At 42.7% G+C, this 23,395-nt stretch overlaps 1 protein-coding gene across 4 annotated transcripts in view; it reads left to right on the top strand.

Moving 5' to 3' along the window:
* LOC126249024 (WD repeat-containing protein 7) overlaps positions 1–23,395 on the top strand; it is a 363,427-nt gene that overhangs the window by 129,166 nt on the left and 210,866 nt on the right. For all 4 annotated transcript variants that reach the window (XM_049950629.1, XM_049950627.1, XM_049950628.1 and 1 more), the window contains 4 exons: positions 4,627–4,709; positions 7,587–7,746; positions 12,126–12,346; positions 20,089–20,284. In XM_049950629.1, the coding sequence (XP_049806586.1) occupies positions 4,627–4,709; positions 7,587–7,746; positions 12,126–12,346; positions 20,089–20,284 (660 nt within the window). The remainder of the gene's footprint in view (positions 1–4,626; positions 4,710–7,586; positions 7,747–12,125; positions 12,347–20,088; positions 20,285–23,395) is intronic.

Below are 23,395 nucleotides of genomic sequence, written 5' to 3'. Positions count from 1 at the left end.
CAATTTTTCGAAGGAAAAAGTGCGTCTTACAGTCCATAAAACTCTCTCTCTCTCTCTCTCTCTCTCTCTTTGCGCACGCGCGCGCGCGCGCGCGCGCGCGCGCACGCGCACACACACACACACACACACACACACACACACACACACACACACACATTTGTGGACAATCTGTACTGTGCCAAATGTCTTTCAAATTACCTGGTGCGTGCATGCGTTTGAGACTTCAACACATTTTACCATAATGATATACAGTATTGGACGAGTAACCATGAATAGAGTCTTAATTGCATAAATCATCTTATGTCCCGTGTTTCAAAGCTTTCCAAACTACATAGATAGTTAAATACTTACAATTGTAACTATGTGAAGCTCAGTGCCCATGGAGAGGGTCCTACACAGTTACCTTGAGCACACAGTTACTTGTGTATATTCATGTTGGGAACAAGCTGAAATAGCATTTATATATGACCAAGCAGATGGAAACAGTTGACAGGCAGCGCAGCTATATCAAACCAAGTATTCTCTTAGACCCAACCACATCACCCACGTACAGGGAGGCAGCAGACTGCATACACCAGATTGGGAGGAGCAGGTTCTACAGAACATTGAGGCGAACTATAGCTCCAAAGCTGGTGCGCACACAGTCCTCCACCTCCATGAGATTTGTTTTCCTGAAAGGACCCATAATCACACAAACGCCCCATAAAAGCTTGAAATGTGTGAAGTAATTGTTGTCTGTTAAGTTACTTGTTTTGTTATAGCCGTGCTGCCATACAAAAACACCATCTCGGCTTGTTTGTGACATGAATACCAGATCATTCTGCTGCTTCCTGTACATTGTGTCAATCACAAGGCCTGCAACTCACCAGGGACACACGTCAAATGGTCACAGGAACTGTCATTCATCAGCGCCATTTACGGTTGCAACGATGCATTTCCAGATATATGTTCATAAGACCCTTTTTCCTCCATTTCCAGTGTGGAATCCATTCCTGCAATTTGTCAGTTTTATTAATGTTCACCCTGTCTGCATATATACGTGTTTGAATTGGAGATTTATGAAATGAATAGTTTTCATTGCTTGATACATGTGGTATGCAACAACACTACTGTGTCAAGACATAGAAGTTTTATTTCGGCAAGGTAAATGAGATTTGTTGAATTCGGATTTGCTGAATTCAGAATTATCATTCATATCTGTAGTGTGAACTAGCACAGTTGGCACGAACGCTACTCACTTTCATTAGTTAGCTTGTATATAAAATTGATATTGATTGAGTTATCTGATAGTTAACTTGAAATGCTCTGTCATGGGGGAAAAAGAAAACTTATACTGATGATGTGCTGTTGGTGGAAAGAAAATATGTATTTGAATGTAAATGATCTGTTGAATAAATATAGATAGGAGATTATATGTGCTTTTGGCAATGAGAAGACACTGATGGTTGTTAGACTCAGATTAGAGTAAACGTGGAGAAATGATGTACTGTAAATTGACTGTTTGTATAGGGAGATCTATTGAACTATCACTAGTTATCGTGTTTCAAGTGGAAAATTGAGGTGCAAGTTGTGCTTGCTTGCCTCAAAACAAAAATTAGAAGATATGTTAGTTTTTTGTGCATTGGCCCAACATTCCTGAAAAATGATTTACATCATGGAAAAAAAGTTGATTTTGTAATATGTAAGGGTAAGTTGAAAAAGTTTTGTTCTTAACATAGTATTACTGTTCCAAATGACCATTTGCTACAAAAAGATGTATTATTTGTATTCACTGTCATACATATGAATGCTCAGGTTATTGTACTTTGTTTACTGTTTCCAGGATTTCCTGCAACAGTTTTGTTCAACCTATGGTTGTACAATACTTTTGGGTGGGGGGTTATTGAAATGCAACTCATTTTTCTTATGATTTAGAAGCTAATTTGAATTGCTGATTAACTATTACGTCATTAGGCAGGACCGATATAAGTAACTTCACCTTATGAGATTTGTACTATAATTTTCAACAACTTCAATTCCGTTTACTCACTAATATTACATCCATCGATTGGTGAGAACGTATATTGTCAATTCGTTTAATTGCATTAGAGCTTTTCACTTATGAACAATTGAGTAACAAAAGAGGCACCAACTATATTGCAATTATAATCTTTGAAACCTGTAACAACTCTATTTATCATACTGTCACCTTACTATGCTTTTGGCTAACATCACATCAAATTACCTTGTATTTGTTGAAATTCATAAAATGAAACCAGATTAACATTGTAAGGTAATTGTTTATTCGGACTGCTGTTTTATATATCGAAATTCTGTTCACATTAAAAAATAATAAATTCATATTTGAAATAGGACCACGGTAGGAATATTTAGGTTAATATAGTTTCAGTGTAACTAACAAAAATGTAATCAGCATTGTTGATTTGTATAATTTTTCCATGAAAATAAGAGCTCTGTAATTTTCTTTATATCTTTTATCTAAGGACCGGAAAATTTCGCATTTTGTTGTAAATGCCAAATAGATGCGACTTCTGCCCCAAAATGTGAAAATGCAAAAACACGTAATAGACACTATTTTTTCGTGAACTGTATCCAGATGAACTATTGTATTAGAGATAATCTGAAATAGCTTTATTTTCTGCATATAAATATTGAAATGCAACCAATTTTCTGTTACTGGTATCATACATCATCTTCTGAAGCCCAGTTTGGAAAGATAATTGTGTAAGAACCTGTTTGCAAAATATGCAACGATGTATCGGTGCACTTCAAGGTCTGGTGCCAAAGCAGTAGTGGATGGTTGAATGGTTTATTTAAAATACACACTGCATAATGCAAAGTAGTAATCAGCCATGGGGCCTATCATTTTATACCAAGTACATTTGTTGGTTAACTTAAGTTCAGAAGTTGTTTTAATACTGACACTTCAATATGGCAAATTAGATGGTGAATGTATGGACCCATGTTTGCATAAAATTGCACTAGAGGTCAGGCCTGAACTATGTTGCTAACAATACTCTGCCAACCTCGACAAGCAATTGCATGGTAGATGTTCCCAAATGCTGTGTGTTGTGAATTGCATGTTGTTTTCTTTTTCTGAATTTCTAGAATGACCCTTATAACACCAGAAGAGATCAGTAATCCCTGTGTCAATTCTGCTTTCAGAGAAAACAGGTGTAGACTGCTGCTCTGTGAGAGAAGGCGGGGCTTCTTTCCCTGTCCCTCTTCCCCCCTTTGGCGTCATAATCCTGTTTTGTTTACACATACTTGTCTGCAACTATACAAGTATACTGTCTGCACTCTGCACCATAGTGATTGAAAAAACAAAGTCTGTCAAGTGTTTTGACTGCGGTGAAATTTTTTGCCTAACATTAAAATCGTTACTTTTGTTTCTATGTCTGTGCTGAGTGCCTTGCCAGTCCTGTGTGTAGCATTTTCAAGTGAGGAGGCATAGCTATAAATGCCCATGGAAGGTCAAACTTTGATAGTCTGCAGATTTTGCAATCATCAAATTGAGTGGGAAAATGTAAACCACATTCAGAAACACCTTAAATCGGACAGCCATTCAGTTCAGTGGTGAAAAAATGCCACTCTTTTCAATAGAACAATCAATTGTTGAAAGCTTAAATACAGCCAAATGAAGAAAACGAAGGTCATTTCGGAAAAAGAAAATGTTGAAGTTCTCGCAAAACCAAACATTTAGGTCAAAAAGTTCCCAATCAGCACAACTTTTTTTAAACAGTTAGTTTCAAAGAATGAAGGCTTTGCTGGTCTTCATTCTTGTAGCATGACAACCTTTTTTAAATTTGTTCATCTAATCGTTTACAAACAAAAAACGATGCAAAAAAAAACCCTGCTAAAACAATGCATTTCCATTTTAACCACATTTTTTTAAATTATCAACAACTTCTGTAATTGTAATTAGTGAATTTACCTTACCCAACAACAACTCAGTTGTTAGGAACAGAATATAAGGCCCCCGAGAAATTTTGTGGAGAGTCCAGTATGATGTAAGATACTGAGCAGCACTATGTGATGTAATAAAATTACCTGAAATGATGACTGAATTTTCACGTCTTTTGAGAACCATGCTGTTCTCTGGCTTGTTTCACTTACAAAACCTACAGGGAAGTCATCTGCAGTGTTGACTTGAAATGAAGAGAAGTTGTGATCAGTGTTATTTCAGCTACTGTTGACAAAATTCATATTTCATGAAGACATATACTTTGAATGATTTTCTTTTGACAACATTTATCATCAGCAAGATGGTTACATTGCACTTTGGACCTGAATTGGTTTATCTGCCACTTTCTTAGTTATTGTAAATTATTAAAAAAATTGAAATACTCTGGTACTAATTTGCTGTCAAACCATTCATTGCTGTGTGGTATTATGGCATTCATATCACTTGCAGATGGGAACTGGTGCATAATCTTACAGTAATTTACATTTACTAAAGTGGATGGATTGCATGTATGTGAAAACACTCTGTGACAAACACTTTTATTATCACTTGGATGTATATGTAGTTGATGGCACATGAGGGGAGAAAAATGATAGTGTAATTTCCTGTTCTAAATATATTTTAATTACTGTCAAGCTAGTTGGTATATTCTTGGTTTCCAGGAATGCCTCCAGCTGTGACCACAAGTCTGTCAGAGGCGTGGAAAGCAATGAGGCGCCCACCTGTTGGCATTTTGGATCAACTGGTAATTTAGTCAGCCTTTTACTCAAGACAGCACTGATATATTCCCTCACTGTTATGATTTTCATATTTTTCTTGTGAAGCCCACAAAAAGACAGAGTACATCTAGAATGTATTTTGTGGGCAATAAATGTTATTCAGTGACAGATATTTAACCTGTCCCAGCTTTACCTTATTTTTGAGGATGTATCAAGAACATTATGAAGAATTTGGAGTTACCAGACTTAAGAACAGCTGGAAACTGAATATTTGTTAATTAGATTATAGTTCCTGATTTTTAGTATTTATTTCCCTAGTCTCTGTGACTCCTGAGAATCAAGTAACTTCAGTATATTGAGTTAATAGTTATTGTTACAAATGTAGCCTCTCCTCCCACATTTTTGTTTTTATAAAGCACAGTGTTTTGTAGAGCATGACATAGGTTAATAACTTGTTAGTTATCTAAATAGCCGTCCAGCTCTTACCAATCTGTATGTACTTACTTACATCTTCCTTTTCTTGTAACTGTGGGTAACTTTCACTTCCTATGCCTTTCTATAGATTTTTATTGGTTTATTTTATAGCTTTTTCTTGAATTGCAAAACGGTGTAGTTTTATATTTATTAGTCATGTTTTATTCGCAGTAAGAGCAATCCTGTTATAACAGTACACCATTTGTGAGGATCTGTTAAATGTTTTGTTTTGTAGGGGATGTGACTGACAGTTTAGAGCAGATGTCATACTGGAAAATCATTGGCTGTCTTTTGTGGAGGGTATCATGACAGTCAACACAGAATTTAATGTCTGTTGCAAGTTTCCAGCCTTTGTTGAAATTTCTCACTAATCAAAGAGCCTTCCTTCAAATAAGTATTTGCATAGCTGTCATTTACTTTTGAAATATATTCTTACGTGTAACAGAGTTATATGAAGGTTAGTAGGAACGTTTTACATTATGACACTCCAGTTGAAAAAATCTCGGCTTACATCTTTGCATGTGGAGACCTAACCTTTCATGCCATCTAACCAAGAGGTGTGCACTCCCCTTATGGATATTACCATTGCTGTCAATGATTTACGATTGATAGAGATGAAATAGGCAAAGTTGAGCAAGGTGGTGCAGTGGTTAGCAAATGGAATTTACATTTTAAAGGTGCTAGATTTCAGCCCTCATCTGCCCATTAAGGTGTTGGGATGGTTCCTTTGAAAATGACACAGCCAGATTCCTTTTTCCATCATTATGGTCATGTGGTCCATTTTTAATAATCTTTATGTCAAAGGGGCATGAGATTCTACTCTTTACTCCATATTCTGCAGGATGACAGTCACTCATGGCAGTTTACCATGTGGCATTAGCCAATAATTTCATTCTGTCCATTCTGTTTCTAGTGTGCACTTCTGAAAAGTATTGACTGTTTAATGTTCAAATCCTTTGTGCTTGTATAGTGATGACTATTTTGTCATTTGGATGTGTGTTATGCAACTCTCACAGTAATTTTTTAATGTGAACAATGCCAGTTTGCATCACAGTTTGGAATGCCTACTAAACTGTAGGTCCCATGTAAATAGCTGGGTAAATCAGTTCAAAAATTCAGAACAAAACAAGGATGTTCCACCTCCAGTAGGACTCTCCCTTGTTCAGTACTGTGACCGTACCTAATCAGCACTATAGTGTTCAAACCAACCATAAGTTTGAAGACAGTTTCACACCTAGACAAACTGCAAGGAAATGACTACTGTGAGGCTCAACAGTGATATTCCTTGTATTTCAAGTTATTGCAACAGTGTTGGAAGGATGAAAAGTTTATACAAACAGCACATTCCTCCACGTTGTTATTTTTCATGTGAGAGAACTGTCAGGAGTATTTGTGAAACAGAGTGCCAACTGCAAATGGGGCAAAGTATTCTCTGTCTTTTGCACTTGCCTCGTCACATGCAAACCACTCTGTTGTCTGTCATGCAACTACACAAGGAAATCTTAGATCATGTCTGCAGCTGTGATTCTCACCATTCTGAAAAATCAATTTTGTTTCAGGAATTTTTATTCTTTGTGATTACCACAATCCTTGTCTGAGAAGCAGGTGGTAGTAGGTTACATTTTGTGTTATAAATTCTTGAGAAAATGAAAACAAATGTATCTTTATGTGCATAATATTTGTATAGATAACGAAAACTGGATTATTTTAACATTCTAACCAATTCAGAAAACAAAGTGAATGTTTATAGATGAGAATGCCCTTCCTAGTCTGAAAGCATTTTTAAGTATCATAAACAAAGTGTGAAAGTACACTTTTTCAACTCTCAAAAGATAGTTTCCATAAAAGTAGTATCTGGAAGTGTGTTTCCAAAGTCGCATAAGTACTTTAAAAACCCATCTGATATAGATATAATAACAAATTCTTTCAATGGTAAACTACTTCACCACATCAATCAAAAGTTTTAATTACTACCAAACAGCAGAAGGTTCTCAGGTGGCTGGCCTAAGTCCCTGTCTTTCCCTTGTTGAATGCAGTGTTTCCGCACATCGGCTTCTATGCTCAAATATTATTTTAAGTTCAAAAACCACACACACACACACACACACGCACACACACACACACACACACACACACACACACACACACACACAAAATAAAACTTAAGAATAATGACAACAAAGCAGAAACACAAATATTGAGAGAAATCTGCAATACACAGTTTGATTATTGACTTTATTTATTGTGATACAAGCAAAAAAACTATTATTGTTTAATATGTGGCTATGACTATGTGTAAGCTGCTAAATGATTATTAATCATAGACTTGTATGTTATGAACTCCTGGTAAGAAAAGTGAGTCCTTGAGACATTTTAATTCAGTTTGTGGATTATAGACTGTGTCAGTGCCTTATGATCACATGTTACAGGATGCAGGAAGCCCAAAAGGTGTGGCTTTGACAGCAAGTATATATTTACCACAGCAGAGCAGATTGGTTGTAGGGCGTGAAGATGGCTCGATTATTATTGTGCCGGCAACACAAACGATAATGCTCCAGTTGCTGCACGGACGTCATCAGCAATATGACGGTGTGTATATTACATTGTGTAAATAACTGGGCACATTATAAACTCCATAGTTTTGTTAATGTGTTTCAGTAACAAATCGATACATATTGTAAATGAAATTGCTCCTCCACATTTTTCTGTCTGTATGTGAAAGCTAATCTCAGGAACTATGGTTTGGCATTTAATACAGTTTCCACAAATAGACAGGTAGTTAGTGCTACCTGTGAGAAGCCAGTGCAGGTTGCTAGTTATTGTATATTTTTGTGCGTGTTGATAGTAAGCTAACACTTCATTGAAGTTCCCAATTTTGGATTTCTCATTATGGTACCATTGCTAGTGAGTAATTAAAATCTATTTATTCTCACTATTTATGTGTGACCGTACAGAATATTAATTAACAATTATCTGCAGTTACATTAATTGTGGCTGGAAAGGTGGCATGTGACACACACACACACACACACACACACACACACACACACACACACACACACACAAGGTGCGTTACACACTTTACATTTGCAGTGACTCGTTTTGTCAATTAATTGTGGAACCCTGCATAAAGCACAAAATCTAGTTGAAAATCCATTTTATCATTTTCTCTGAGAGCACATTGTGACATTTGCACCCATCACGCTAGGAAATGTCCGTTACATAATAATTTTTCATCACTTATTATTACTGTTAACTGAAGTATGTAGTTGGTGTGTGTCAAAGTGTTCTAACAAATCTGAGCATGTACCATCCACTCTTCTTCAGTTGAGCAGTGCTGTCAAATTATCACCCCTAATTCTACCTCCATAATTTTGTTCTGGATCTCTTTGACTTTTGAGAGAATTTAATTATTCATACTGTGAAGCCTTCCCAAATATGGCTGTACTTCAAAGTAAATTGCGTAAAGTCAGTGTCAGGATGGTTCCTTTGAAATAGGATGTTAAACACTTGCCTTCCTTCCTTCTGCCTGTCCTTCCTTCCTTCCTTCATTCATTATCAGAGAAATAAAAAATAAAGTAGATGAGCTGATAATGTGTTTAGATGACCTCAAAAATAAGAATGAGATTGCTATACTTTGTCTGTCTGAGCACAATGTAACTGTGGGTATGGAAAATGTCAGTATAAATAGGTATAATTTAGCATATTACACTTGTAGATCTAGTATGGATAAAGGAGGAGTTGTCATTTTCATGAAACAAGAGTATAAATACAGAACTGTTGAAATAAGCAAATTTTGTGTTGATCAGAACTTTGAGGTTTGTACATGTGAACTTCAGATAGATAACGTTATGTTGATATTAGCAACAGTGTACAGGTCTCCAATAGGAGATTGGGAGCTATTCATAAAAAAGTTTGACTCCCTATTATGCTATCTGTCAGACAGAAAGAAGAAGTTACTAATCTGTGGTGATTTCAATGTTAACTTTCTAAGCAATTCTGATAGGAAAAGTGAACTAGAATTGTTGTTAACAACATGTAACTTAGAATCTGTGATCAATTTCCCTACACGTATAGCTCAGGACAGTAGTACTCTAATAGATAATGTATTTGTACAGCAAGAGGATGTAGAACAAATACATGCTCTCCCTGTGGTAAATGGATTATCTGACCATGATGGACAACTGATTAACTTACAAAACCTAATAGGGTGTACACTTCAGAAACCATTAAGTAAAAGCGTGAGGGTGCTCAACCCGGTATCTATAGATCACTTCAGAGAAAGTTTAGGAAATGTAAACTGGGAAGATGTATATAATGAGCCAAATGCTAATGATAAATGCAGCATATTTCTTGATAAATTTATATACCTTTTTGAACATTGTTTTCCAAAGAAAATTACTAAATGTAACCCACAAACTTTTCAAGGAAACCTTGGATTACTACAGGTATTAAAGTGTCTTTAGAAAGAAAAAGAAAACTATGGGACAGCAAGAACTAGTAAAGATCCATAAGTACAGTATAAAAATTATTGTAACATACTGAGAAAAGTTGTAAAGAAATCAAGAAATATGTATGTTAGACAAGAAATTAACAATTCCAGCAATAAAATCAAATCAATATAGAATGTTGTTTGAAGGGAGACAGGAAAAGTAACCACTGGGTTAGGTAGAATTACTGTTAAAGAGAATGAGATCATCTTAATCAACAGTACACAGGTAGCCAATGTATTTAACAATCACTTCTTAAGTGTAGGAGAAAAAATTGGTGAGAATAGTTCAAAAGAAAAAGCCAGGCAGTACATGGAAGAGTCAGTTTTGAAAAATTTTAGTCAGATTAAGTTTCATCTAACAACCTCTTGTGAAACAAGGAAAATTATTAAATTTTTGAAAAATAAATGTTCTGTTGGAGTAGATGACATCTCTAACAAGTTATTAAAACAATGTGGAGCAATTACAGCTGATGTTTTGAGTCACATGTGTAATGCATCACTGACTCAGGGTATTTTTCCAGACAGGTTAAAATATGCCATTGTCGGGCCTCTCTACTAAAAGGGGGAAACCACAGATGTCAATAATTACTGGCCAATATCCTTGCTTACAGCATTTTCAAAAATCTTTGAGAAAGTAATGTACACAAGAGTGGTTAGCCATCTCAACAGTTGTGGGATACTTAGTAAATCACAGAAATGCTGTCCCACTGAGGCAGCAATATACAATTTCACTGTCCACATAATAGAGTCTTTAAATAGTAAAATGTAACCAGTAGGAATATTCTGTGAATTATCCAAAGCATTTGATTGTGTGAACCATGACATTATGTTAGAGAAATTACAATTCTATGGTATAAATGGAACAGCATATGACAGGTTTAAGTCATATCTACAGAACAGGAAGCAAAAAGTATTTTTAGATGCTTAAAATGGTTCAAAGGAGTTAGCCACAGTGAAATTACATTAGGTGTTCCACAAGGTTCGATCATGGGTCACCTGCTGTTCTTGATATGTGTGAATGACCTCCCTTCTTATGTGAAACAAGATGCTGAACAGACACTGTTTGCTGATGATACAAGCATAATTATTAATCCAGTAAAAGAAAGTCTGATAGAAAATGATACAAATAAGGTCTTTGGAAAAGTTATTAATTGGTTTTCTGTGAATGGGCTTGCTCTGAACTTTGAAAAAACACAGTACATCCAATGTTCTACTGCAAAAAGTATAATTCCTTCAATAAACATAACACACCAAAAGAAGTCAGTAGCCAGGGTAGAGCATACTAAGTTTTTGGGTGTACATATACATGAGAATCTTAATTGGAAAAGTCATATTTTGGATCTCGTAAAGCAACTAGGTTCAGCAACTTTTGCAATCAGAATAATTGCCAATTTTGAGGATGTAGAAATTAGTAAGCTAACATACTTTGCATACTTCCACTCCCTGATGTCATACGGAATAATATTCTGGGGCAACTCAACACTTAGGCAAAAGGTATTCACTGCTCAAAAGAAGGCAGTTAGAATAATGTGTGGGGTTCATAGTCACACATCTTGTAGGCATCTGTTTAAAAGGTTAGGAATTCTTACAACTGCTTCACAGTACATTTACTTAGTAATGAAATTTTTTCTCAACAACATGGACCAGGTTAAAATCAACAGCGACATTCATGATTACAATACCAGAAGCAAGAAAGACCTACACTATCCTTTACTTAACCTACCTTTGGCACAGAAAGGGGTAAAATATGCTGCTATAAAACTGTTTGATAAATTACCAGATGAAATAAAGTGTCTGACAGACAGCAATAATAGTTTCAAAGACAAATTGAAATCATACCTCCTTGACAACTCCTTCTATACCATAGATGAATTCTTGAATATGAGTAAATAAATCTGGAGATATAATATATGCATTTTGTGCAATTTAAGGGAATGGGATACATAATAGAAATATTTAGGTATAACACTATAATGTAAAAAAAAAAACCAAACCCTTTTTTCCTGTACACATTTCTTGTGCATTTGACACATTCCACATCATAACGGTTTTCCGTGCTATTGATCAATGGAACACCTAACTAACTAACTTTCATTCCTTCCATCTTTCCTTAGTAACAGCTGTGGCTCTTCCATTGTATGTTGGACTGTGAGTAGGAAACTGCAACTTTTTGTAACAGTAACAGATAGATTAAATCAATTAGCTATGTCTCTCTTCATATGAAAGAATCTGTCTGCACAATGGTTGATACATACCTTAGTCGATAGTGCTTTCATCTGTTTCACACATTTTTACCTTTTACATTAAAAAACCACATTCTTAGAAATAATATTGAAAAAACAAATTGCAAATGGTATTTTCTGTTTCCATAATTTTGCTGTACGCTATTTAATGCATTTATTTAGGGTGGTTGGAGACTCACTTCTAGGTAAAGTATAGCCCCAAACATAACATTGAAAAACTATATCTTTTTCAGATTGGCCACCACATCAGGTCTTGTTAGGTCATACAGGACGTGTCAACTGTCTGCTGTATCCCTACAATGTGCACCCACGTTACGAGAAATCACACTTAGTATCTGGTGGAGTGGATTTTGCAGTCTGTCTGTGGGATCTGTATGCAGGGCATCTCTTGCACCGTTTTTGTGTTCATGCTGGTGAAATCACTCAACTGCTGGTTCCCCCTAATAGTTGCAGTGTGAGTAGTCATTGTATAATTGTTTGCTTAAATCTTAATATAAATAATTTTTAACAGTGCTGTGTGTTGTTATATAACATGTGATCAATAAATATGGCGAATAATTAATTTGAAGGGGAAGTGGTTTATGTACGCAAGAATACAGCTTATTTTCCTTCCAAATAATCATCTTCGATGGTTATACGTTATAAATTTCTGTCTACACATGCAGAGGCCTCACATACTGGGCAAAAGCAGCCTATGAGATGATGTTGAGTACAGCATTAATGTTGCATTTTTGTAAGGGGTGATAGGAAGTAATCGACAAGGGCAAGGTTTGGTTGCAAAGTGCAAGGAAAGGGGGAGGGGGAATAATGGAGCAAAATGACCTCCTCATGTGCCAGGAGATGATGCACAGTTATAGTGGTATTGGGCCTTTCAGTATTGTGCTCCTTTCCAGGAACCATTTGCTATGTGTTTTGAATGTACACATCTGACCCTCTTCAGAAAGCAATCCAAGATATTCATGTAGATGGCCACATTCAGTGTTGTGATTTCTTTATGGATGATGCCTCAAGTATCAAAGAAGGTAATAATTGTCTTGAGCTGCAACTTCTTGTAAGTAACGTCTTAGATTTCCATGGTCCTGAACTGCATGACTCAATGCATTGCCAATGTGATTCTGGGTTTTACTTCAGGTGCCACAAATTTCCTCCATAATGATCCATTCACGAAAGGTGGCATTACTATCTGTCATGACAACTATGTCTCAGAACACTCCCATTTTACTTTGTTTCTATTCAGAAATCATGTAGTGAGGGCGTAACTGTAAATGTAGTATATTTTTGCCCAGTGTCCTGATACAGTTGCATAAGCATTCCCATTTGACACTTAGTGCATGTCCTCTACCAACATTTGAACTGTCCATCAGCAGTTGTCAGTCAAGAGTTGTGAACTTTCTCAGCATAGTCACTGCTGCACAATGTCACAGACATACCTGATAGTTGCTTGCATCTCTTTCATGCTGTCCCAGTTCCCTAAACCTGCCACCCATAACATTTCATGACACTCCTTTTCCATTTTTCAAAATAATAAACACAGTTTCACTTTCATGTTTTGATGTAATTAACTCATAATAACCTTACTGCACCATACCTAACCCACAGTTCATATGCACAAACTACTACGCTGGTCAACCACATGGCTTACTGACAATAACTGGCTGATCTTTGGCCAGTAGTATGTACTAGTCTGTGCACTACCAATTTATTCATCTGTATTTATTGTTTTGCTCATAGGTTGTATTAATTCACGTGAATCCATAATATTATTAAGCTTGGCATCCTTTCCCATAGTCATAAATGTGTTTCTTGACAACCACTTCCTCTCACATTAGATGCCTAATTACCTGGGAACTATGATTGATTCTTGCACCGAATATCAACACAAGCATTGTGTTGCCTTTAAAAAAAATGAAGATGCAGTTATTTAATGTGAATAATCTAGCTGTATCTTTCTTCATTTTCATTAGAAAAAATTTTAGTTTAGTGGGAAAGGAGATACAGAATAGGCTATACATGCTGAATAATAAATTTCAGAACATGTTTTGTGTACCATGTCACTCATGGAGATATAAACACAATCTGAGTATCATAAAATTGAGGAGTCTGAAGGAACTTCAGCATGCCCCTTGCCCCTAACGGAGCCATCCAAAGGCTGAATGGAAGAATACAAGGCTGCAGAACTGGTCCACATGGAAGGAGTGTGGCAAGTGTGAACCCTTTTGCACAATGAGTTTGAACGAATTTAGTTTCTCTCTCTCTCCTCCCATCCCCCCACTCCCTTTCACTCCTCCCTGTCCCCTCACCTTCTAACTCCCCCCTGTCCCCTCACCTTCTAACTCCCCCCTGTCCCCTCACCTTCTATCTCCCCTGCCCCTCACCTTCTAACTCCCCCCTGTCCTCTCACCTTCTAGCTCCCCACCCTGTCCCCTCACCTTCTAGCTCCCCACCCTGTCCCCTCACCTTCTAGCTCCCCACCCTGTCCCTTCACCTTCTAACTCCCCGTCCCCCTAACCTTCTATCTCCCACCACCATCCCCTCCCCAATCACCCATTCTCCTCCTTGCGCTGCCCTTCCTGCTCCCCACACTCACTCACTCCCCCAACTCTCCCTCCCCCCCAGTCTCCCTCCCCTCAGCTCCACTCCCTGGCCAATCTCCCGCCCCTCTGCTCCCCTCCCTGGCCAGTCTCCCTCCCATCTGCTCCCCTCCCTGGCCAGTATCCCTCCCCTCTGCTCTCCTCCCCAGCCGGTCTCCCTCCCCTCTGCTCCCCTCCCCTGCCGGTCTCCCTCCCCTCTACTCCCCTCCCCTGCCGGTCTCCCTCCCCTCCCCTGCCGGTATCCCTCCCCTCTACTACCCTCCCCTGCCAGTCTCCCTCCCCTCCCCTCTGCTCCTCTCCCCTGCCGGTCTCACTCCCCGCTCCTCTGCTCCCCTCCCCCGCCGGTCTCCCTCACCTTCCCTCTGCTCCCCGTCCCTGCCGGTTCCCCTCTCCTCACCTCTGCTCCCCTCCCCTCCCCTCCCCTCCGCTCCCCTCGCCTTTCACCCCTCCCCTCCCCTCCGCTCCCCTCGCCTTTCACCCCTCCCCTCTGCTCTCCTCCCCTCCCCTCCCCGCTGCTCCACTCACCGCTGCTCCCCACCCCTCTGCTCCCCTCCCCTCTGCTCCCATCTGCTCCCCGCTGCTCCCCTCCCCTGCCAGTCGCCCTCCCCTCCCCTCCCCTCCCCTGCCGGTCGCCCTCCCCTCCCCTCCCCTCCCCTGCCGGTCGCCCTCCCCTCCACTCCCCTGCCGGTCGCCCTCACCTCCCCTGCCGGTCGCCCTCCCCTCCACTCCCCTGCCGGTCGCCCTCCCCTCCCCTGCCGGTCGCCCTCCCCTCCCCTGCCGGTCGCCCTCCCCTCCCCTGCCGGTCGCCCTCCCCTCCCCTGCCGGTCGCCCTCCCCTCCCCTGCCGGTCGCCCTCCCCTCCCCTGCCGGTCGCCCTCCCCTCCCCTGCCGGTCGCCCTCCCCTCCCCTGCCGGTCGCCCTCCCCTCCCCTGCCGGTCGCCCTCCCCTCCCCTGCCGGTCGCCCTCCCCTCCCCTGCCGGTCGCCCTCCCCTCCCCTGCCGGTCGCCCTCACCTCCCCTGCCGGTCGCCCTCACCTCCCCTGGCTTTCCCCTCCTTCTCCCCTCCTACCCCTACCCCGTCTTTACCCCTCCCCTCCTACCACCTCCTTATCCCTCCACACCTACCCCCTCCTTACCCCTCCTCGCCTACCCCCTCCTTACCCCTCCTACACCCTCCTTCCCCCTCCTTTCCTACCCCCGCCTTACCCCCTCCCCCGCCTTACCCCCTCCCCCGCCTTACCCCCTCCCCCACCTTACCCCTTCCCCCGCCTTTCCCCCTCCCCCGCCTTTCCCCCTCCCCCGCCTTTCCCCCTCCCCCGCCTTTCCCCCTCCCCCGCCTTTCGCCCTCCCCCGCCTTTCCCCCTCCCCCGCCTTTCCCCCTCCCCCGCCTTTCGCCCTCCCCCGCCTTTCGCCCTCCCCCTCCTTTCGCCCTCCCCCGCCTTTCGCCCTCCCCCGCCTTTCGCCCTCCCCCGCCTTTCGCCCTCCCCCGCCTTTCGCCCTCCCCCGCCTTTCGCCCTCCCCCGCCTTTCGCCCTCCCCCGCCTTTCGCCCTCCCCCGCCTTTCCCCCACCCGCGCCTTTCCCCCTCCCCCTCCTCCGCCTTTCCCCGTCCCCCGCTTTTCCCCGTCCCCCGCCTATCCCTCTGCCCCCCTTTCCCCCTCCCCCGCCTTTCCCCATCCCCCGACTTTCTCCCTCCCCCGACTTTCTCCCTCCCCCGCCTTTCCCCGTCCCCCGCCTTTCTCCCTCCCCCGCCTTTCCCCCTCCCCCGCCTTTCCCCCTCCCCCGCCTTTCCCCGTCCACGCCTTTCTCCGTCCACGCCTTTCTCCCTCCCCCTCCCCCGCCTTTCCCCGTCCCCCGCCTTTCCCCGTCCCCCGCCTTTCCCCGTCCCCCGCCTTTCCCCGTCCCCCGCCTTTCCCCGTCCCCCGCCTTTCCCCGTCCCCCGCCTTTCCCCGTCCCCCGCCTTTCCCCGTCCCCCGCCTTTCCCCGTCCCCCGCCTTTCCCCCTCCCCCGCCTTTCCCCGTCCCCCGCCTTTCCCCCTCCCCCGCCTTTCCCCCTCCCCCGCCTTTCCCCCTCCCCCGCCTTTCGCCCTCCCCCGCCTTTCCCCCTCCCCCGCCTTTCCCCCTCCCCCGCCTTTCCCCCACCCCCTCCTCCCCCTCCTCCGCCTTTCCCCGTCCCCCGCCTTTCCCTCTTCCCCCCCTTTCCCCCTCCCCCGCCTTTCCCCGTCCCCCGCCTTTCCCCCTCCCCCGCCTTTCCCCGTCCCCCGCCTTTCCCCCTCCCCCGCCTTTCCCCGTCCCCCGCCTTTCCCCCTCCCCCGCCTTTCCCCGTCCCCCGCCTTTCTCCCTCCCCCGCCTTTCTCCCTCCCCCGCCTTTCGCCCTCCCCCGCCTTTCCCCCACCCGCGCCTTTCCCCCTCCCCCTCCTCCGCCTTTCCCCGTCCCCCGCCTTTCCCCGTCCCCCGCCTTTCCCTCTTCCCCCCTTTCCCCCTCCCCCGCCTTTCCCCGTCCCCCGCCTTTCTCCCTCCCCCGCCTTTCCCCGTCCCCCGCCTTTCCCCGTCCCCCGCCTTTCCCCGTCCCCCGCCTTTCCCCGTCCCCCGCCTTTCCCCGTCCCCCGCCTTTCCCCGTCCCCCGCCTTTCCCCCTCCCCCGCCTTTCCCCGTCCCCCGCCTTTCCCCGTCCCCCGCCTTTCCCCGTCCCCCGCCTTTCCCCGTCCCCCGCCTTTCCCCGTCCCCCGCCTTTCCCCGTCCCCCGCCTTTCCCCGTCCCCCGCCTTTCCGTCCCCCGCCTTTCCCCGTCCCCCGCCTTTCCCCGTCCCCCGCCTATCCCCGTCCCCCGCCTATCCCCGTCGCCCGCCTATCCCCCTCCCCCGCCTTTCCCCCTCCCCCGCCTTTCCCCCTCCCCCGCCTTTCCCCCTCCCCCGCCTTTCCCCCTCCCCCGCCTTTCCCCCTCCCCCGCCTTTCCCCCTCCCCGCCTTTCCCCTCCCCCGCCTTTCCCCCTCCCCCGCCTTTCCCCCTCCCCCGCCTTTCCCCCTCCCCCGCCTTTCCCCCTCCCCGCCTTCCTCCCCGCCTTTCCCCCGTCCCCCGCCTTTCCCCGTCCCCCGCCTTTCCCCGTCCCCCGCCTTTCCCCGTCCCCCGCCTTTCCCCGTCCCCCGCCTTCTCCCCGTCCCCCGCCTTTCCCCGTCCCCCGCCTTCCCCGTCCCCCGCCTTTCCCCTCTCCCGCCCTTCCCCCTCCCCCGACTTTCCCCCTCCCCCGCCTTTCCCCCTCCCCCGCCTTTCCCCCTCCCCCGCCTTTCCCCCTCCCCCGCCTTTCCCCCTCCCCCGCCTTTCCCCCTCCCCACACTGCAGCGAGTTTGTTGTGAGTTTAGCTTCCACAGCTGCTGTTATGCGATGTTTCAGTCATTCATTGTTGTCGGTAACATGGGCACATAAACAGAGTCTTTTACATACCCCCACAAGAAATAATCACATACAATCAGGTCCTGTGACCTTGGAGGGCACTAATGTAAGGCAGAACCTCTTGGTCCAGGGCGACCAATCCATCCATCAATAGTCCCTTTGATTTAAAAATTCCCGCACTTCCAGATGCCAGTATGGTGGTGCCCCATCCTGTTGGTAAATGAAGTTGTTCGAATCAGTCTCCACTGTTGGCAAAGAAAGTTCTCAAGCATATCGAGATATGTGCTTCCTGTAACAGTGTTCTCGCCAAAGAAAAATGGACCACTCACATTTTCCCACGTAACTGCACAGGACGCATTAAATTTTGGGGAGTCCCTCTCATATTGTACAGCTTCATGTAGTAGTTCCATACCCCATATTCTCACATTATGACGGTTCACCTTTCCATTTCAATGGAATGTTGCCTTGTTACTGAACATGTGTTTGATGTCTGTGTCAGGCAACTTGCCTGTACACAAATGACTAGTTTCTTTGAATTGTTCATGCCATCGTCTAATGCTCTGTGCTATAGAAGGATCCACTCCATACCTAGTACAAAAAGTGATGCTGAACAGTAATTACTGACCCGTACTTCGTAAAATGTAGAACACAAATGCTTTCTGTTGTCCTGTCACCATTTTTACTAGAACTGAAGTGGGTGCACACTGCTGGTACCTAGCAGGAACTACCTAAAACTCAAGAGTTTGCTGTTTCTAACAGTATGTTGTTCACGCACATATCTCAAATAACATAATAGTTATGATTTTTTAAAAATTAGATGACTCATTTGATGCACTCTGTAATACATAATCTCCCACTTCTATTTGTAGCGAAAATGGTTGGTTATGTATTTTGACCACTTACGAAATATAAGTGATTCCTAGCCTGATTTACTCCATTTCCACTATTAATTGAGAGTACTTCTTTTCATGAAGCTGTTCCACACACAATTGTAGTTGCTCATGTGTGTCTAGAAACAATTGTGCTTACAGGACATGAAGATGCTTCAATGCTAGCACAGTTACTATTCATTACTAAAATTACATTAAATGCTTTTTAAGTCTCTGTGTGTAATACCAGCACTTTTTTTCTTAGAAACTGATATCCACAACTGTCAGAAAAATCGAAGTAAATGAAACGTGTTGTAACAGTGAGAAAATTAACAGCCATTTACCCCTCAATCTTGGTCAGTCCTGTACTTGTACACTCCATCCACCATTACCATTTCTGTGTAATGTAGTAATATTGTACTACAGCTTCACTGTATCTTTGTGGACTGGTTACCATTGAATCATCATTTTGAATTGTTTTAACTTGTAGGAAGAACTTAGTTAATGTAATTTTCGTTTGTCACAGGGTATTTATGATAACCATTACCAGATCCTTGCACATATACAGTAATATTATCAGTTTGGCACCACCACATTCTTGATAGTGTAAAGCAAGGATGTACTTAACTTTCTGGAAGTACAAAACAAGCATCACACAGGATAAATGCTGATTACAGCACCTTAGAGAATATTTTAGGCAGTACATGCTCTCCTACACTTCACAAATCAGTGAACACTATCTGTATGGCTTATCCATTGTTGAACACATTGCCGATTGAAAATTTTTTTTACTCCCAGTTATCCACAATAATTTTGTCAAATTTCAGATGATTTTATGTGCATTCTGAAAACAATACCCTTGTTACAGATATTCTATTTAATTTTGGCCACCATGTTCATGCCCAAGTAGTTTCACTTTCAGATTTTATTGATAGCTGGAAGCCACTATAGGAGTGACTGACAAAACTGACACTCTGTCTGTCTCAATTTTTGGAAGCCACATCCTTCCCTGTTTAGTTGACATGCATAAAGACTTCTGACTGCACTAAATCTCCCAAATTAATGTTTCATGATCGAGCAGTGTGCTCATTGCAATGAAACTTCCTCACTGTGTGCTGCACTGGTACTTTGAGCCCAATTCTTTCAATCCCACAGGTAGTTTTCTTAGTAACTGGTTTTAAGTCTTAATCCATCTTGAGCAAAAACAAAAAAAGTAAAGTAAATCTTGTATATTGATGGTTTAATTTTGAGTGTACATTATTTCTTTAAGGAGTCAGCTATGAGAATAAGTTATTATTTCATTCTAGTAATCATTTTAGTAATTTACAGTGTTTGCAATGTTCTTGTATGTAGGCACGTATCCAGGGGTGTGTATGCAGTGTTGCAAGCGACCACTCGGTCACTCTTCTCAGCCTATCGCTCCGTCGCTGTGTGGTGCTGGCTTCAAGGCACCTCTTCCCTGTTGTTACAATCAAATGGCGCCCATTGGATGACTTCATGATCGTTGGCTGCAGTGATGGTGCTGTCTATGTTTGGCAAATGGAAACAGGTAAAATTAAAGTATTCCAGTCTTCTGGACACACACGGACACACAGTATATATATAACAGCCAATTCTCCATCAATATGGCCTGTAGATCTGAAGATAATCATGTGATGACCGCAACTGATCACCTTTTACTAAACATGCCTTGTGATCTCGACTGTTATAATTAGTTTGAAAGAGCATTGTTTTTTTACCTTGGAGTGTGCATGCAGCATTTCCCGCACCACTGAATTTCAAGCCGTGCTGCAAACAGTGAGTGTGGACACAAGCAGTGCTGAGTGAGACCTACAGACACAGTGCAAGATGGATCTGTCACACTGCAGTTTTCATGCAGTGGCTTCAAAAAAGTTAAATGCAGAAAAATGCCACTCTTCTTTGGTATGTGTTTTTGATGAGTTCTCCCCTTTTACATCTATTGTGTGAAACTGGTTTTGTTTTATTTTCAAGTAGCTCGGAGTCTCTTGAAGATGAACCCCATTCCAATCTCCCAGCAATGGTAGTGGCCCAAGAAAACATTGATGCTGTGAGAAAAATGAGTAAAGATGATACTCATTTCACATTTTGTGACATTGAAGGGGCCTAAATATTGGATTGACTAACCAAGAAATGGACCTTTTAGGTGCCACATTCCCTGACAGAAGCCTAGAAAATACACAAGAATGGATTGGTGGTGTTTAATTCTTGAAAAATTCAACAAAGGGCAGTCCCAAGACACCCTCAATATTATCACAGGTGATGCAACATGGGAACCATTATGACCCTAAAACGAAGAGACAGTCCTCAGTACAATGTTTTCTAGGTGAGGAACCACCCATGAAAGTTCAGAAAAGTTGAAGCTCTGGAAAGAAGATGGTAGCCACTTTCTTCACCAAGATGGGGTCATCTCACCTCTGTGACCTCTGATGCATCACACTAAGTCAGTGCAGAGTGGTATGTGACTGAACGACTGCCGAAAACCATTGCCACATAGAGGCCACAGCACCCAAATTCAAAGAGTGGGCAGCTTCTGCATCACAACAGTGCCTCAGCACATATGACTCTAAGAGCAATGGATTTCTTGGAGAGGGTAAAAGAGCAAGTGTTACCACATCCACCATATTCACCTCACCTGACTACGTGTGACTTGTTCCTGTTCCCAAAGATGAATGAAAAAGTTGTGGGTAGCATTTTTCATCTGATGAAAAGGCTATCACAGCATACAGCGGTGCTCTAAGTTACTTCCCTAAAGAAACTTGGACTGAGACATTTTTGAAGTGGTTTCAAAGAATGAAAAATTTATAATAGTGTTCATGGAGAGAATTTTGAAAAATAGTATCAGTTTTATTGTGAATAATAAAAAATTCTGAATTCTTGCTAAAAAAGTTTGACATAACCCTCCAATTTACAAAGGAAGCTTTCACTCATATGAAAAGAAAGGATTGGTCACGAGTCAGATTTGTTTACATTTATTTTCTGTAGTGTTCCCTCAACAGTTTCCTGTGTTATCTTGTGAACATGATACATGTAGGTTTACCATGTTAACCTAACTTAATTGTTTTAAATTAATGTGCTTATATTATCTGTACCTATTGCCTTGAGTATCTGAATGTGATAGACATAATTGTTACCATTGTGTGTGGAGGAGAAGAGGGGTGGAGTGGATAAAATAATTTGAAAATCATGCCAACCTCCCTGACGTAACATCCCCAAAAGCTAAAGACCTGGAAGTGACCCATACAGTCATTTAGGCATCACGTACACAAAATATCCATGGTGGGATTCAGCATGTGAAGAAGCTGTAGGAGAAGGAAAGAAAGCCTTCCTGGAGGGAGGGGGGGGGGGGGGAACAGTAAAAAGTCACCTGGGAATGAACAACAGTTTTTCAGGTTGAGAAAGCAGGTGATAAAATTAATAAGACAGCCAAAATGAAGCTCGTGAAAGAACCACTGGACTTCATTAAAAAGAACTTAATAGAACACAATACACATGGCTTTTACAGGTAGTTTTTAAGAAGACTCGGAGGATACAAACCACAGAACCTGTGCTTCAGAATGCCGGGCTGTTAACGTGCTCCGACAAATCATGACAGCTGTTGCGACTAATGTGATACTTCTCTAAGCTATTCAGCTGTCAAGATCCACCTTCAAGATTTCCCAGGGAGACCTGCAACAGTACATCTGCGGAAGATGGAATCATTGTGGAATTATTAAAGCAGATAGGGGAGAACAAATCAGCACAACTATTTGGTAAACTGAAAAGCTGCCAGAATATTGAGCATTTACTCTAGTCAACCCATCTCCACAAGAAAGATGACAACAGATGTAAATAACAACTAAGGGAGCTCTCTTGTCATCATGTTTACTTGAAAGAACACAAGCACAGCTTGAAGATGAGATCAACAAATACCAGTAGGGTTTTTGACCAGGATGCTTATGTGCAGAACAACTCTTCAAGATACACACAGTATGGAAGTATAAAACAATCCGAAATAGCTCAATTATCTGCACTTTTGTCAACTTCAGCAATGCATATGCCTCGGTTGACCATGACCAGCAGTCTCTTTTCTAGAGCCTAGAGGGACATGCACTAGACCCAAAGACAGTAAACGTCAGCAAGCAAACATTCACGGACACAAAATACAAAGTAAAATTTAGGAAAGAAGTATCAGAGCCATTTACAGTTGAAACCAATGTTCACCAGGGGGAGGGGCTACCACTGCTCCCCTTCGATCTGATCCCTGACCAAGTCATTAGGGAATGGAGAAAAGAATTAAAAATCTGAAAGCTCTGGAAGCCTACTCAACTTGTTTGGGATACTAATGACATTGAGATTGCTTGCTTATCTTTTGCAAACAATTTAGCAATACTAGCAGACAGTGAAATCACAGCTGTCACACAGATGGATAGAAGTCATCAAAGAGTGCACCAGAAAGCCAGGCCTACAGATCTCTTTGGGGGGGGGGGGGGGGGGTTTGTTTGCACTAAATTTAAATTCCAACAGGATTAGAAAAAGGAGGACAGAGAGTTCGATTACAGAAAGTCATAGAACTTATGGGAGAATGCACTACAGTTCATGTCCACACATAACAAAAGATAAGCACAAAGAATGATGAAACCTGAAGATCTGTACGCAAGCA

Source organism: Schistocerca nitens, chromosome 3 (genome assembly GCF_023898315.1).
Source record: "Schistocerca nitens isolate TAMUIC-IGC-003100 chromosome 3, iqSchNite1.1, whole genome shotgun sequence".
Taxonomy (NCBI): Eukaryota; Metazoa; Arthropoda; class Insecta; order Orthoptera; family Acrididae; genus Schistocerca; species Schistocerca nitens.
Note: the sequence above shows the minus strand (reverse complement) of the source record. Positions and strands in the feature narration are given on the sequence as shown.